The following is a 15,669-nucleotide window of genomic DNA, read 5'->3' as shown; positions in this document are numbered from 1 at the left end:
CAATTGTCCCCTGCATTTTGCAAGGATAAGTGGCACCATCTTTTCTCTGCCATCTCACACTCATAGGGCCACCACTCTAACACTGCTATTACAGTGTGAGCTTCAACTCCTCCTCTATCCTACTAACTCTATTGCCCTCTACACTCCTCACTGATTCACCTCACCACTTCTCAGGTTTGTATATGATCACTAACTGCTCTTGCATCCAATTCCATCATAATCGATCCTCTCTTTGTCTCATTGTAGAAAACATTGCACTGCAAATAGACTGGAGTGTCCACTACAAAGGAGAAGTATGACAGACATCAGGTTCCTTACTCCCAATAAGGAAAGAGAGTGAAAATTAGAGCTGAAGACTGGTACTATCGTGGATGAGTGGTGAAATAAAAATGGGCAACCTTCAATTTCCAGTTGTTATTCCCCTCTCCTTCTCCCTCACTCACTCCCTATCCCTCCTCTTTGATTACCTAAATTGTTACCCTACATTATTCTGGCTTTGCACAAACTTTTATCCATCTTGTACACTAATTCCCTTTCTTCTATTATGCAGATACCAATGGCACTGGGAAACCTCTGAAAGTTGAAGTCACAGAACCTCTCAGCAGCAGCTCTACGTCAGAGGAACAAAGTCTGTGAATCCTCAGATGATGCTTGAAGGCATGCACCTGCACCTTCCACTAACACAGAGACTTTCACCTCAGGGGACACCCTTGGTTGACTGAAGGGCTTTTGCCCGAAACGTCGATTTCGCTGCTCCTTGGATGCTGCCTGAACTGCTGTGCTCTTCCAGCACCACTAATCCAGAATCTGGTTTCCAGCATCTGCAGTCATTGTTTTTACCTTTTTAGACTCAGAGATATGATCTGGTGAGCCCATCACTTACACATCTCCAAACCACTCAAGGAAGAAACACTTGAGGTCACTGGCATTAGGAAGATTGCCAGAGACTAGGTATCTGTTCAGTTCCATGAAGAAGGCATACTTTTGTTTTAGGTCATAAATTACTTGCTCATCTGTAGCACCAGGCACATGTGTTAGAGGCCCTCAATCTGCTGCAATGAAAAATAGAGGAGTCCTTTGACATTCTCAGTGCTGTTGTGGTTCTTATGTATGAGCACCTGACTATCTTCAGGGAAAAAATGGCAGCTGTCTAGGACACCATGTCCAGCAGAATGCTCAGTGGCTGCTGGCTATCATCTCAGACCCACCCTTCACTGCTATAGCCATGTATGATGAGTAATAATGCAAAGGCAACAGGAAATGAGAGGCACTGATCTCACTCCTGGTGCCTTTCCTTTTCAACCTATAGAGAGGGATGAGCAGCACACTGTCACTCCAGAAACTTCTCTTCATCATGTTCCAGGGGTGCTTGTGATCCCAAAGCTTACAACTGTTCAAGGTAGGGGAACCTGCATCTGAGCAGGAACAAAAATAGAAATTGCTTGAAAAAGCTCAGTAGGTCAGGCAGCATCTGTGGAGAAAAAAATCAGTTAATGCTTCGGGTCAAATGACCCTTCCTCAGGATTGAGGAGAAGACTTTCAACAGGCTTGGGCACCTTAAGCCGAAAGACACCACAGGACAACTGTCCATGTTTTCCAAGTGAACAGGGCCAACCTCAAAAAATGGTCCCTCCACCACATTTGTGGAAATTGGGCATTAAACTGGACATGGAGATAGGGAGAAAGAAAGAAAACATACTGAGGACATGCAGGTGCACTTTAAATAAGCTATCAGTTTTGTCAATACATTTTCATTTGCATTTTTACAATCTCTGTTGTTGTATTATTTTTGCAAAAAGACCTGGTTAAATCAGAACACTGTGCGTGATGGACAGACATTTCATAGAACTCATGGATATGAAACATTACAATCGCCAAATATTAGATTCCCTACAGTATGGAAACAGGCCCTTCGGCCCAATAAGTCCACACTGAAAGACTAACTCACCCAGACCCATTCCCCTACCTTTACTAATGTACCTAACACTTTGGGCAATTTAGCACGGTCAATTCACCTGACCTGTACATCTTTGGATTATGGGAGGAAACCGGAGCACCCTGAGGAAATGCACACAGACTCTTGATTCCCTTACTGATTGAAAATCTGTTTATCTCAGACTTAAAAGCACTTAACATCCCAACTTCGACAGCCCTCTGTCGTACAGTTCCACAGATTCACCATCCTTTGAGAGGAACAAAGATCCTCCTTATCTGTTTTAAATGGGCGAGCCCTTACTCTGACATTATATTCTCTGATCCATGACTTTCCCAAAACAGGAAGAAACCTGTCAACATCTACTCTGTCAAGCACCCGACAAATCTTATATGTTTTACTAAGATTGCATCTCTTTCTTCTAAATTGTAATGAGTACAAGTCCAGCCTTCTCGAACTGTCATAGAACATTACTGGGCAGCGCAAGCCCTTCGGCCCTCGATGTTGCGCCGACATGTGAAACCAATTTGAAGCTCATCTAACCTACTCTATTCCATTATCATTCATATATTTATCAAATGTCCATTTAAATTCCCTTAAAGTTGGTGAGTCTACTACTGTTGCATGCAGGGCATTCCACAGCCTTACGACTCTCTGAGTAAAGAACCTACCTGTGACATCTGTCCTATATCCAACACCCCTCAATTTAAAGCTTTCCCCTCATCCTGGCCATCACCATCTAAGGAAAAAGGCTCTCACTGTCCACCTATCTAATCCTCTGATCATCTTGCTTCCTCATAAGAAACCCTCTCCATACCCAGGATCAGCCCAGTGAACCTTCTCTGACAGTTTCCAATATCATCTAGGATAAGAGGACGAAAACTGTTCACAGCAATTCATCTGTGTTTTCACCAGATCCAAAGGAATCTTTTACTCTGACATAATTTATTAAACCTGCCTCATCACATATTACCGAAACCAAAATAGTTTGATACCTGGTTGTAACCACCACATATTGCTCTAGAAACCTATCTCCTAGAAACCTGCTCTCTCTCAACTACATTTCCAATTTGATTTTCCCAACTCTATATGAGGATTAAAGTTACCCATAATTAATGTTCTGTCTTTTTTTACATGCCTTGTACGTTCTGATTTATTCTCTGTCTGACAGGACAGCTAATGTTAGGGGCCTATAGACTAGAGTCATAGAGTCATTGAGATGTACAGCATGGAAACAGACTCTTTGGTCCAACCCGTCCATGCCAACCAGATATCCCAACCCAATCTAGTCCCACCTGCCAGCACCTGGCCCATATCCCTCCAAACCCTTCCTATTCATCTACCCATCCAGATGCCTTTTAAATATTGCAATTGTACCAGCCTCTACCACTTCTTCAGGTAGCTCATTCCATACACGTACCACCCTCTGTGTGAAAAAGTTGCCCCTTAGATCTCTTTTATATCTTTCCCCTCTCACTCTAAACTTATTCCCTTGAGTTCTGGACTCCCTGGCCCCAGGGAAATAACTTTGCCTATTTACCCTATCCATGCCCCTCATACGTTTGTAAACCCCTCAGCCTCCGATGCTCCAGGGAAAACAATTCCAGCCTGTTCAGCCGCTTCCTGTAGCTCAAATACTCCAACCCTGGCAACATCCTTGTAAATCTTTTCTGAACCCTTTTAACTTTCACAACATCTTTCCGATAGGAAGGAAACCAGAATTGCACGCAATATTCCAACAGTGGCCTGACCAATGTTCTGTACAGCTGCAACATGATCTCCCAACTCCTGTACTCAATACTCTGACCAATAAAAGAAAGCATACCAAATGCCTTCTTCACTATCCTATCTACCTGTGACTTCACCTTCAAGGAGCTATGAATCTGCACTCCAAGGTCTCTTTGTTCAGCAACACTCCCGAGGACCTTACCATTAAGTGTATAAGTCCTGCTAAGATTTGCTTTCCCAAAATGCAGCATCTCGCATTTATCTGAATTAAACTCCATCTGCCACTTCTCAGCCCATTGGCCCATCTGATCAAGATCCTGTTGTAATCTGAGGTAACCCTCTTCGCTGTCCACTACACCTCCAATTTTGGTGTCATCTGCAAACTTACTAACTGTACGTCTTATGCTCGCATCCAAATAATTTATGTAAATGACAAAAAGTAGAGGACCCAGCATCGAATCATGTGGCACTCCACTGGTCACAGGCCTCCAGTTTGAAAAACTACCCTCCACCACCACCCTCTGTCTTCTACCTTTGAGCCAGTTCTGTATTCAAATGGCTAGTTCTCCCTGTATTCCGTGAGATCTAACCTTGCTAATCAGTCTCCCATGGGGAACCTTGTAGAACTCCTTACTGAAGTCCATATAGATCACATCTACCACTCTGCTCTCATCAATCCTCTTTGTTACTTCTTCAAAAAACTCAATCAAGTTTGTGAGACATGATTTCCCATGCACAAAGCCATGTTGACTACCCCGAATCAGTCCTTGCCTTTCCAAATACATGTACATCCTGTCCCTCAGGATTCCCTCTAACAACTTCCCCACCACTGACATCAGGCTCACTGGTCTATAGTTCCCTGGCTTGTCCTCACCACCCTTGTCAAATAGTGGCATCACATTAGCCAACCTCCAGTCTTCTGGCACCTCACGTGTGACTATTGATGATACAAATATCTCAGCAAGAGGCCCAGCAATCACTTCTCTAGCTTCCCACAGAGTTCTAGGGTACACCTGATCAGGTTCTGGGGATTTATCCACCTTTACTCGTTTCAAGACATCCAGCACTTCCTCCTTTGTAATCTGGACATTTCCCTACAGTCTATATCTTCCATATACTTTTCCGCAGTAAATACTGACACAAAATACTCATTTAGTATCTCCTCATTTTCTGCGGCTCCATACAAAGGCCGCCTTGCTGATCTTTGAAGGGCCCTATTCTTTCCCTAGATACCCTTTTGTCCTTAATATATTTTTAAAATCTCTTTGGATTCTCCTTAATTCTATTTGCCAAAGCCACCTCTTGTTCCCTTTTTGCCCTCCTGATTTCCCTCTTAAGTATACTGCTACTCCTACTCCTAGTGGGTGACACAGTGGCACGGTGTTTAGCACTGCTGCCTCACAGCATCAGAGACCCGGTTTCAATTCCCGCCTCAGGTGACTCTCTGTGTGGAGTTTGCAATTCTCCCCGTGTCTGTGTGGGTTTCCTCCGGGTGCTCCGGTTTCCTCCCACAGTCCAAAAATGTGCAGGTTAGGTGAATTGGCCATGCTAAATTGCCCATAGTGTTAGGTGAAGGGGTTAAATGTAGGGGAATGGGTCTGGGTGGGTTGTGCTTCGGTGGGTCGGTGTGGACTTGTTGGGCCGAAGGGCCTGTTTCCACACTGTAAGTAATCTAATCTACTTCCTTTATACTCTTCTAAGGATTCACTCGATCTGTCCTGTCTATACCTTACAATATGCTTCCTTCTTTTTCTTAACCAAACCCTCAGTTTCTTTAGTCATCCAGCATTCCCTATACCTACCAGCCTTTCCTTTCAACCTAACAGGAATATACTTTCTCTGGATTCTTGTTATCTCATTTCTTAAGGCTTCCCATTTTCCAGCCATCCCTTTGTCTCCGAACATCTGCCCCCAATCAGCTTTCAAAAGTTCTTTCCTAATACTATCAAAATTGGCCTTTCTCCAATATAGAACTTCAACTTTTAGATCTGGTCTATCCTTTTCCATCATTATTTTAAATCTAATAGAATTATGGTCGCTGGCCCCAAAGTGCTCCCCCACTGTCACCTCAGTCACCTGCCCTGCCTTATTTCCCAAGAGTAGGTCAGGTTTTGCACCTTTTCTAGTAGGTACATCCACATATTGAATCAGAAAATTGTCTTGTACACACGTAACAATTCCTCTCCATCTAAACCCTTAACACTATGACGATTACCATCTGTGTTTTGTTTCCCTTATCTATGGCCTCCACCAATATGGATTCTCTAGCATCTAATCTAAGATAATTTTTTGCAAGAAATATTAATTCCATCTCATACTAACAAAGCTATTTCTCCACTCTTCCCTTCTTGCCTGTCCTTTCAAAAGGTTACATAGCCCTGAGTGTTCGGTTTCCAGTTTTGTTTTCTTTCCATCATGTTTCCATAATGGTGATAAAGTCATAGAATCCCTTCAGTGTGGAAATAGACCCCTTGGCCCAACAAATCCACACTGACCCTCTGAAGAGTAACCCACCTCACCCACTTCCCTACCCCATTATCCTATATTTACACTTGATTAATACACCTAACCTACACATCCCTGGACACTATGGGCAATTTAGCATGGCCAATTCACCTAACCTGCACATCTTTGGACTGTGGGAAGAAACTGGAGCACCCGGAGGAAACCCACGCAGACACAGGGAGAATGTGCCATCTCCATACAGACAGTCGCCCTAGGCTGGAATCAAACTCGGGTCCCTGGTGCCATGAGACAGCAGTGCTAATCACTGAGCCACCGTGCCACCTATATGCATTGATCTCTATTTGAGCCATTACTGTATTAGCAACAAAATAAAGGTGTGTTCACGGGATGCAGGAGGTAAGGTCTTTGGGAGGGTCAGTTGATAGAGTTTATTTTCTTCAAACAGAGGGTAATCTTGGAAGATGAGGAAAAAGAGAGTGGCGTCACACCTTGTACCTTGTACCTGTTTTTTATTTGCTTTGGGGATGGAAAGACAGTGAGTCTGGAGTGAGGTCCACAGTCTAGGCTGCACAGAGCAGCAGGCACAAATGTCAATCTTAGGGTCCCCTGCACCCTTGCCCCATGCCCTCAGTTACTGCCCATTGGTGAGATAGTCTGCAGTGGTTAAAAGCCCCACCTCACGGAATGCGCTGCTCGAGGATTGGAAAGGACAGCCAATAGTTTTGATCTTCAGACTGAGAAACAAGGTAGTGTTACTCCCAAACTGTTCAATTATTTGAGCAAATTGTGATGTAATGATTGTGTATATATGTCTCTAGAGCAACCTTTTGCCCCAGTGGATTAAGCATGTGTTGGGATACAGTGTAGAAACAGAGTTACTGCCCAGTATCTGTAACCCCGCACTAGAATACAGTGGAAAATCAGTCACTATGGAATCTGTGTAACCCTTGGCACTGTGAGACAGTGAGAATAAGGAGAGAGAAAAGATGAAATATGAGAGTAAGTTAGCTAATAATATGAGAGAGGATTTCAAGATTCTTTTTAGATATATAAAAGGTAAGAGAGTGGACACTGGAGCTCTGAAAAATCAAGGTGGAGAAGTAGTAATAGGGAATAAGGAAATGGTGGAGGAACTGAATAGGTACTTTGCATCAGTCTTCACAGAAGGCTGAATATTAAAGATATGATTATTCCACCTTCTGCTGGTGGAAGACATGAGCAATTTACCAGAACTTTGTGAAGGTCAGGGAGCAGAGTTGAGTGCAGTGGCCATCACTAAAGAGAAGATTGTGGGGAAGCTGAAAGGTCTGAAGGTATAAAAATTCATTTGGACTGGATGGACTATATCCCAGAGTTCTGAAAGAGATAGCTGAAGAGATTGTAGAGGTATTGATGGTAATCTTTCAGGAATCAATTGAGTCAGAGAGGATTCCAGAAGCCTGGAAAATGCCAAATATAAGATTCTTGTTTAAGAAGGGAAATTATAGGCTAGTTAAACTGATCTCAGTCATAGATAAGATTTTAGAGTCCATTATTACGGACAAGATTGTCGACTACTTGGAAGTGCAAGGTAAAATAGGGCTGAGTCAGCCTGGCTTCGTCATACCTGACAAATCTGTTACAATTCTTTAGGAGTTAACGAGCAAGTTAAACAAAGGAAAGCCAGTGGATGTGATCTATTTGGATTTTGAGAAGGCCTTTGACAAGGTTCTGCATAGGAGAATGCTGAATAAACCAAGAGCCTATGATGTTAGGGGCAAAGTACTGGCATGGATAGTGGATTAGCAGACTAACTTATGGAATTCTGCACAGTTAGTGACGGGACTAAAACTATTCATGTTATACATCAACAATGTGGACAAAGTAACTGAGAACATTGTTCCGACACTTGAAGATGACACAATTATAGGTGTTGAGGAAGTGGGAATGCTGCAGAAGAACTTGGAGAAGCTAGGAGAGTTGGCAAAGAAGTGGCAGATTGAATACAATGTGGGCAAGTGTGAGGTTGTGCACTTTGATATGAAGAATATAGGTGTAGATCATTTTCTAAATGGGGAAAGGCTTCAGAGATGTGAAGTACAAAGTGACTTAGGAGTCCTAGTTCAGGATTATCTTCAGGTTAACTTGCAGATTTGCCTGGAGGAAGAACACCGCATCTTCCACCTCGGAACGCTCCTACCCCATGGGATCAATGTGGATTTCACCAGTTTCCTCATTTCCCCTCCCCCCCACCCTACCAGTCCATTTTCCTTCCCACATATCTGCTCCATCCTCCCCTTTGACCTATCAGTATTACCCCAATCTCCATCCACCTGTCGCACTCTCAGCTATCTTACCCCCACCCAGCCCACCCCTCCCATTTATCTCTCTACCCCTGAGGCTCCTAGCCTCATTCCTGATGAAGGGCTTTTGCCTGAAGGACTTTCCTGCTCCTTGGATGCTACCTAACCTGCTGTGCTTTTCCAGCACCACACTCTCGAGTCTAGTCTCTAGCATCTGCAGTTCTCAAGTCTGTCTATGCAGGTTCAGTTAACAATTAGGAAGACAAATGCAAAGTTCAAATTCACTTCGAAAGGCTAAAATATAAAAGCAGCGATACATAGTTGAGGCTATATACAACTCTCATCAGTTTGCAATTTGAATATTGTGAGCAGTTTTGGTCCTGTATCTAAGAAAGGATGCACTCACTTGGAGGGGATCCACAGGAGGTTTACAAGAATGATACAGGCAATGAAGAGCTTGTCACATAAGGAGAGGTTGTGGACGTGGCGTCTGTACTCGATGGAGTTTAGAAGGATAAGGGAGAGATCACATCGAAACTTATAGAACCTGCTCTAAGATACCTGGATAGGGTGGACTGTAGAGAAGATGTTTCCACCAGTAGGAGAGAATAGGACACAAGGGCACAGCCTCAGAGTGAAGAGATGACCCTTTAGAACTGGGCGGCACGGTGGCACAGTGGTTAGCACTGCTGCCTCACAGTGCCAGAGACCCGGGTTCAATTCCCGCCTCAGGCGACTCTCTGTGTGGAGTTTGCACGTTCTCCCCGTGTCTGCGTGGGTTTCCCCCGGGTGCTCCGGTTTCCTCCCACAGTCCAAAGATGTGCAGGTCAGGTGAATTGGCCATGCTAAATTGCCCGCAGTGTTAGGTAAGGGGTAGATGTAGGGGTATGGGTGGGTTGCGCTTCGGCGGGGCGGTGTGGATTTGTTGGGCCGAAGGGCCTGTTTCCACACTGAATCTAATCTAATCTAAACTGAGATGAGGAGAAATTTCTTCAGCCAGAGGGTGATGGTGCATCTGTTGAACTCGTTGCCACAGAAGGCTGTAGAGCCTAAATCATTGAATGTTTTTAAAGAGATAGGTTCTTGATTAGTATGGGGATCAAAGACTACAGGGAGAAGGCAAGAGAATGGGGTTGAGAAATGTATCAGCCATGATCCAATGGTTTAATTCTGCTACTATATTTTATGGCCTAATGGCTGATTGGGTTCAGCTTTCTGTCTCTGTGTTGTAACATAGGATGTAAGAGGCTGTCTGCCTCTAAAATAATGCTTAAGATCTTGTACTTTGAAAAGCGGCACATAATCTGGGTTGACCCTTCACTGACTGAGGAAAAAGACTGCTGTGTTTTGGATAAGAAACAAGAAGCTGTCATACTACTATTTCACATTGAGTACAAAGCATATCCTAAATAACATTTATCTAAAAATCAATGCCACTAAGAAGACATTAACTGGTCAACTTTCTTGTTGCTGTATGTGATTACTTGCAATGCATTTAATTAGTTGTCAATCGTACCTAAAAGAAAATGGAGACTGTAGATATAATGCATTAGCTGTTAAGTTTGGTTGTTGTGTAGAAGTGAAAAGTACTACATTGTTGTAAATTTTTTGAGAAAAGTAAACTACCATCTTTACCTGGTTTGGCCCACTCCAGAGCCACAGCAATGTGGCAGACTCTCACTGTCAACTGGAATGGGCAATAAATGCCAGCTAACCAGCAACACCCTCAACCCATGATTGAACAAAAAAAAGAGCCTAGGTTCAGTGGGAATAGATGATCATTGTTGTCAGTTCTGATGTTACCTGCTCTGTACGGCAACTTCTTAACTTCGCCATTGACTATTGCCATGTCCTGTTTTGAAATTTCAATATTTAACTGAAAAGAAACGAGAGCATAATAATCAATCAGCACAAGGTAAGGTTTAATATGAAGCAACTGAAATGTTGTTAAATGTGAAAGTACATTGTGGAAATGACAAAAACAGATTACAGACTACTTAAAGAGATAAACAAAGTTGATAGAGGTGAGATGCTTCTAGACTCAAGGGGCACAATTTAAAAAGGAGGATGCCATTTAAGTTTGAGATAGAATTGTTTTCACTCCGAGTTGTAAACCTTTGGGATTTTGCACCACAGAGGACTGCGAAACCTTAATTATTTGAGTATATTGACTATAAAACTTGAAACGTTAATGTGCACACACTATCAAAAAACAGGTACAACAAATGTGCTTTTAAGACAATACAATCAATGGATAAGCTGCGGGAAAAATAGACTGATTTTGATAAATATCAAATATGACTAGAACTTAGACACAGTTGTACATCTTGCCCCTCTGCTTATGTCTGAGGTTTAAGATATTGATGGATTTCTGATTACCAATTGTCTGCATGGTTATGGGGTGGAATGGGTTTAAAAAATTAAAGCATTTGATCATCAATCGTAGAATCCCTAATTTGGGAGCTGGCCATTTGACCAATCGAGTGCATACCGACCCTCTGAAATGCATACCACCCAAACCTGCCCTCATCTCTGTAATCCTGCACATTTTGGGCAATTTACCATGGCCAATCCATCTATCCTGCACATCATTAGACTGTGCGAGAAAATGAACACAGACGTGGGGTGAATGCGCAAATTCCACTCAGATGGTCACCCGAGGCTAGAATCAAATGTGGGTCCCTGGTGCTGTGAGGCAGCAGTGCAAACTGCTGAGCCACCAAGCCGTAATGAATGGAAGGTCAGGCTTGACAGGTTGAATAGCCCATAAATGTTCCTATGCTGAGCTAGTGATGTAATGGTTATACCACTGGACTAATGATCCAGAACCCAAGGACAATATTCTGGAGTCTTTTGTTAAAATTCCACCATTGTAGGTATTGACAACTGGATTCAACAGAAATGTGGAAGAAAACATTCATCAAGTAACCACTGCCAATCATTGAAAAAAAATCCATCTAGTTCACTATGAAAAGAAATCCTTAACTGGTTTGGTCTATGGGTAACTCCAGACACATCGTAATGTGGTTGACTGATCAGTGCTGGTGACACTAGGAAAATGTTTAGAAAGTAGACATCTAATATTCCTCTTGCAAAGTTTGATGATTCATTAGAAAAACTGAGCTTGGTCCTTTCCCATGGGAGCTTTTAAGGGTATAAATCATTTGAAGCAAAATGGTATGGACGAATTCTGGGTGAAATCCAAATCTGTAATCCTACTTCAACAAAACAAACTATCAGTAACGTTTTCTTTGTTGACAGAAAGTCTTCCTACTTTCTCATTCCATCCAATAAGGATCCCACTGGATTACCAACATGCCATGCCAAGTGACATTCTCCTGTGAATTTGTCAATGCTTTTGTCATAAGAAATGCAGTAATGGCTCAGTGATCATGTGCCATTTGATTTTCCTTCCTCTGCTAGATGGGATGTACATCCAGAAGGAAAAAAAACTGTAAATCTGGAATGATTTACGCACATCAAATTGGATGACCAGCATGCTAATTTGTACTTACAGTGGTGCACAGAACTGGGACCTCAGCAGCGAAATGAATTTGTTCACTGCATGCTGGTGCTCTAGCCTAAAACAGGTACAAATATTCTGAAGAATTCTGACTTGGCAACTTGTGCCTCATGGGTTTATTTCTTACCTTATCATTGATATAGGTTATGGCTGTCAAGCAGGTTTCTGAACTTCTTCTACCACACTGTTTAAAGGTTGCTGTTAAGAAGCCATTTTCAGGAATCTTTGGACTCTGCACAATAAATGTGATGAATAAACAACAATACAACGCATTTCTTTTTTATTATATCTTAAGGGAATTATTTATGATTCACCATGAGATATGGGAATCACTTCTGGATTTTATTCAATGCAAGTGTGAACAACTAGCTAGTGACTAATAAAATCAAGTGTTTTGTCATACAGAAATTGGAGTTTTGGCTCAGTTCAATTTTTTTCACTTGGTGGCTCTCTTGTTTTGAAATCTTAATATTAAGGGGTAAAGATCCACTGGGACTTGGGCCTTCAGTACCACCTCTTTTCAGTGCTCAGAGTTTGTTCTCTACTGATTTTACAGGTTAAGGTCAGCATACCTGTGAAACCACAACAAGTCATCTATTATTACTAGAAAACCTTTTCTGTGCCCTAAAATTAGGCAAGGCCATTCAAAGATTGAAATGAGTTCAACACTTATTGCATCAATTTTTAAAAAAAGCCTGACCCAAGTTATCCCACCGTGAAAGGTTAAGAAGAGAAAGAAATTCTCAAGAGACTTTTGAGTCCCTTGAATGACATTTGACTGCATTAAACTGTAAAACAAAACCGAAAACAAAGAAATATTTACTGTTCTCAGATGCACTATTCAATTCTCCAACGTTCTAAACTCAAACTCTTTTTTTTGGGCCCAGATGCAAGGATCAAATTATTTTGCAAATTTACTGTACAAGAGTAAGTTAGTCATTGGGAAGAAACTCTCTGGCCTACAATAATCTGACACTGATGGCTCAGACTGTTCTCTCATACATGCTTGTGCTCATCAGTTGTATCATAGCTAATGACTGATAATTGTAAATGTGGCATTTGGGCAAGACAGTAAATATCTATATAGGGCAGAGGGGCTACAAAGTAACATGTACGTTGGTGGAAGTTGGGAATCATCAGGACCATCTGCAGTTTAGCAATCTGATACTTGAGTTAGGTAGGCACACCACCATCCAAGTAGTGCTAATATTGATGATCCTGCTTGGTCCACTAATGAAAATTAAATAGCAGATCACCACTGAGAACTACTTCTAGTGATAAGAGTCATTGAGTCGTGCAGCATGGAAACAGACCCTTCAGTCCAACTAGCCCACGCTGACCATATTCCCAAACTAAACTGGTTGACCTGCTTGCATTTGGCCCTCTAAACCTTCCTATTCATGCACTTACCCAAATGTCTTTTATACATTGTAACAATACAAGCATCCAACACTTTTTCTGGCAGTTCATTCCACACACTAACCAGTCTCTGTAAAAATGCTGTCCCTCATGTCCTTTCTAAACCTTTCTCCTCTCACTTTAAAATTATGCCCCCTAGTTTTGAACTCCCCCATTCTAGGGAAAAGACCGTTGTTATTCATCTGACTTATGACCCTCATGAATATGTGTAAACATCTATGAAGTCACCCTTCAATGTGCTATGTTCCAGTGAAAAAAGCCCCAGTCTATCCAGCCTATTTTTATAATGCAAACCCTCCATCCCCGGCAACATTCTTGTAAATCTTTTCAGAATCCTCTCCAGTGTAATAATGTCCTTCCAATAAAAGAAGGCTTACATCAGGATGAGACATAAAGGCTCAATTAGGGTGCTTGAGAGTTACAAATTAGCCAGGAAAGACCTAAAGAGAGAGCTAAGAAGAGCCAGGAGGGGACATGACAAATCATTGGCAGGTAGGGTCAAGGAAAACCCTAAAATGTTGTATGGGTTTTTCAGGAATAAAAGAATGACTAGAGAAAGAATTGGGGCAATCAAGAATAGTAGTGTGAAGCTGTGCGTGGAGCCCAAGGAGATAGGAGAAGCGCTAAACTAATATTTTTCGTCAGTGTTCACACTGGAAAAAGACAATGTTGTTGAGGAGAATACTGATATACAGGCTACTAGACTAGATAGAATTGAGGTTTGCAAGGAGGAGGTGTTAGCAATTCTGGAAAGTGTGAAATAGGTAAGTCCCTTCGACTGGATGGGATTTATCCTAGAATTTTCAAGGAAGCTAGGGAGGAAGTTGCAGAGCCTTTGGCTTTGACCTTTATGTCATCATTGTCTACAGGAATAGTTCCAGAAGACTGGAGGATAGCAAAGGTTGTCCCCTTGTTCAAGAGAAGTAGAGTCACCATGGTAATGACGGACCAGTGAGCCTTACTTCAGTTGTGGGTAAAGTGTTGGGAAAGGATATAAGAGATAGGATTTATAATCATCTAAAGAGGAATAAGTTGATTAGGAATAGTCAACACAGTCGTGTGAAGGGTAGGTCGTGCCTCACAACCACCTGTTTGGTCACCATCTCAATGAGGTTTAAGGGTAAAGCAGTTGACGTGGTGTATATGGATTTCAGTAAGGCATTTGGAAACATTCCTCATGGTAAGCTATTGAAAGAAAATATGGAGACACGGCATTGAGGGTGACTTAGCGGTTTGGATCAGACATTGGCTAGCTGAAAGAAGACAGAGGGAGTTCAGTTACTAGTTGAGAGTGTGTTGCTGGAAAAGCACAGCAGGTCAGGCAGCACCTGAGGAGCTAGAGAGTCAACGTTTCAGGCATAAGCCCTTCATCAGGAATGTCATCAGTTCAGTTACTAGTGGTGTACTGCAAGGATCTGTTTTGGGTCCACTGCTGTTTGTCATTTTTATAAATGACCTGGATGAGGGGGTAGAAGGATGGGCTAGTAACTTTGTGGGTGACACTAACATTGGTGGAGTTGTGGATAGTACTGAAGGATGTTGCAGGTTACAGAGGGGCATACATAAGCTGCAGAAACGGATGTGAAATATTCACTTAATATCTCTCTGATTTCCTTTAGTTCAACGCAAAGATGACCTTGTTGTTTGTTAAGGAGTCCTACTCTCTCTCTCTATCATTGCAGATTTGCTCTTAATGTACTTGTAGAATCTCTTTGGATTATCGTTAACCCTATCTGCCAAGGCTATCTCATATCTTCCCTTCGACTTCCAGATTTCTCCCTTAAGAATGCCCTTGCACTGTATATACTCTTCAAAGTTTCATTTGATCTCTGTTGTCGATATCTAATGTATAATTTCCCTTCATATTCTCAAATAGAACCTCAATATCTTTACTAATCTTTTAATGGCTGCCACAGACCGCTTGCAAAGTTATTCACAGCAGAGTAGAGGGCATATTACTCCAGCAAACAAGCTACTACACTAATTATCACTCCAAATATGTCAAGTGATTCGTCAGACTCACTGGTTGACATCTCTCCAACAAACATCACTACATGTTTGCATTGCTTCTTTCTAGCTAAACTTATGCATGGAAAGTAATTTAGCTTCTTACAGTTAGAGCTCTACTTTCCCTAAACTGGGTATGCTTCCTTTGCCCGCTAGATTTAAACTTTCTGCTTGGTCTTTTCCAAATATTTCTTTCTTTCTTCTAGTGTGTTGTTTTCCTTCAGCCTGTCCCCTAGCATGATGCCAAGCTATTCTCCCATTAATTCACTCTAGCTGATCATTGACAATCTCAGAGTTTCTGTACATATCAA

General features: G+C 42.1%; 1 protein-coding gene across 1 annotated transcript in view; it reads right to left on the bottom strand.

The window, feature by feature from the left end:
- LOC140493446 (mucin-6-like) overlaps positions 1-15,669 on the bottom strand; it is a 266,402-nt gene that overhangs the window by 106,229 nt on the left and 144,504 nt on the right. The window contains exons 19-20 of the mRNA XM_072591885.1: positions 12,060-12,164; positions 10,213-10,285 (exon numbers count right to left, since the gene is read on the bottom strand). Of these exons, the coding sequence (XP_072447986.1) occupies positions 10,213-10,285; positions 12,060-12,164 (178 nt within the window). The remainder of the gene's footprint in view (positions 1-10,212; positions 10,286-12,059; positions 12,165-15,669) is intronic.

Source organism: Chiloscyllium punctatum, chromosome 22 (assembly GCF_047496795.1).
Source record: "Chiloscyllium punctatum isolate Juve2018m chromosome 22, sChiPun1.3, whole genome shotgun sequence".
Classification (NCBI taxonomy): domain Eukaryota; kingdom Metazoa; phylum Chordata; class Chondrichthyes; order Orectolobiformes; family Hemiscylliidae; genus Chiloscyllium; species Chiloscyllium punctatum.
This window is presented reverse-complemented; position numbering and strand designations above follow the sequence as displayed.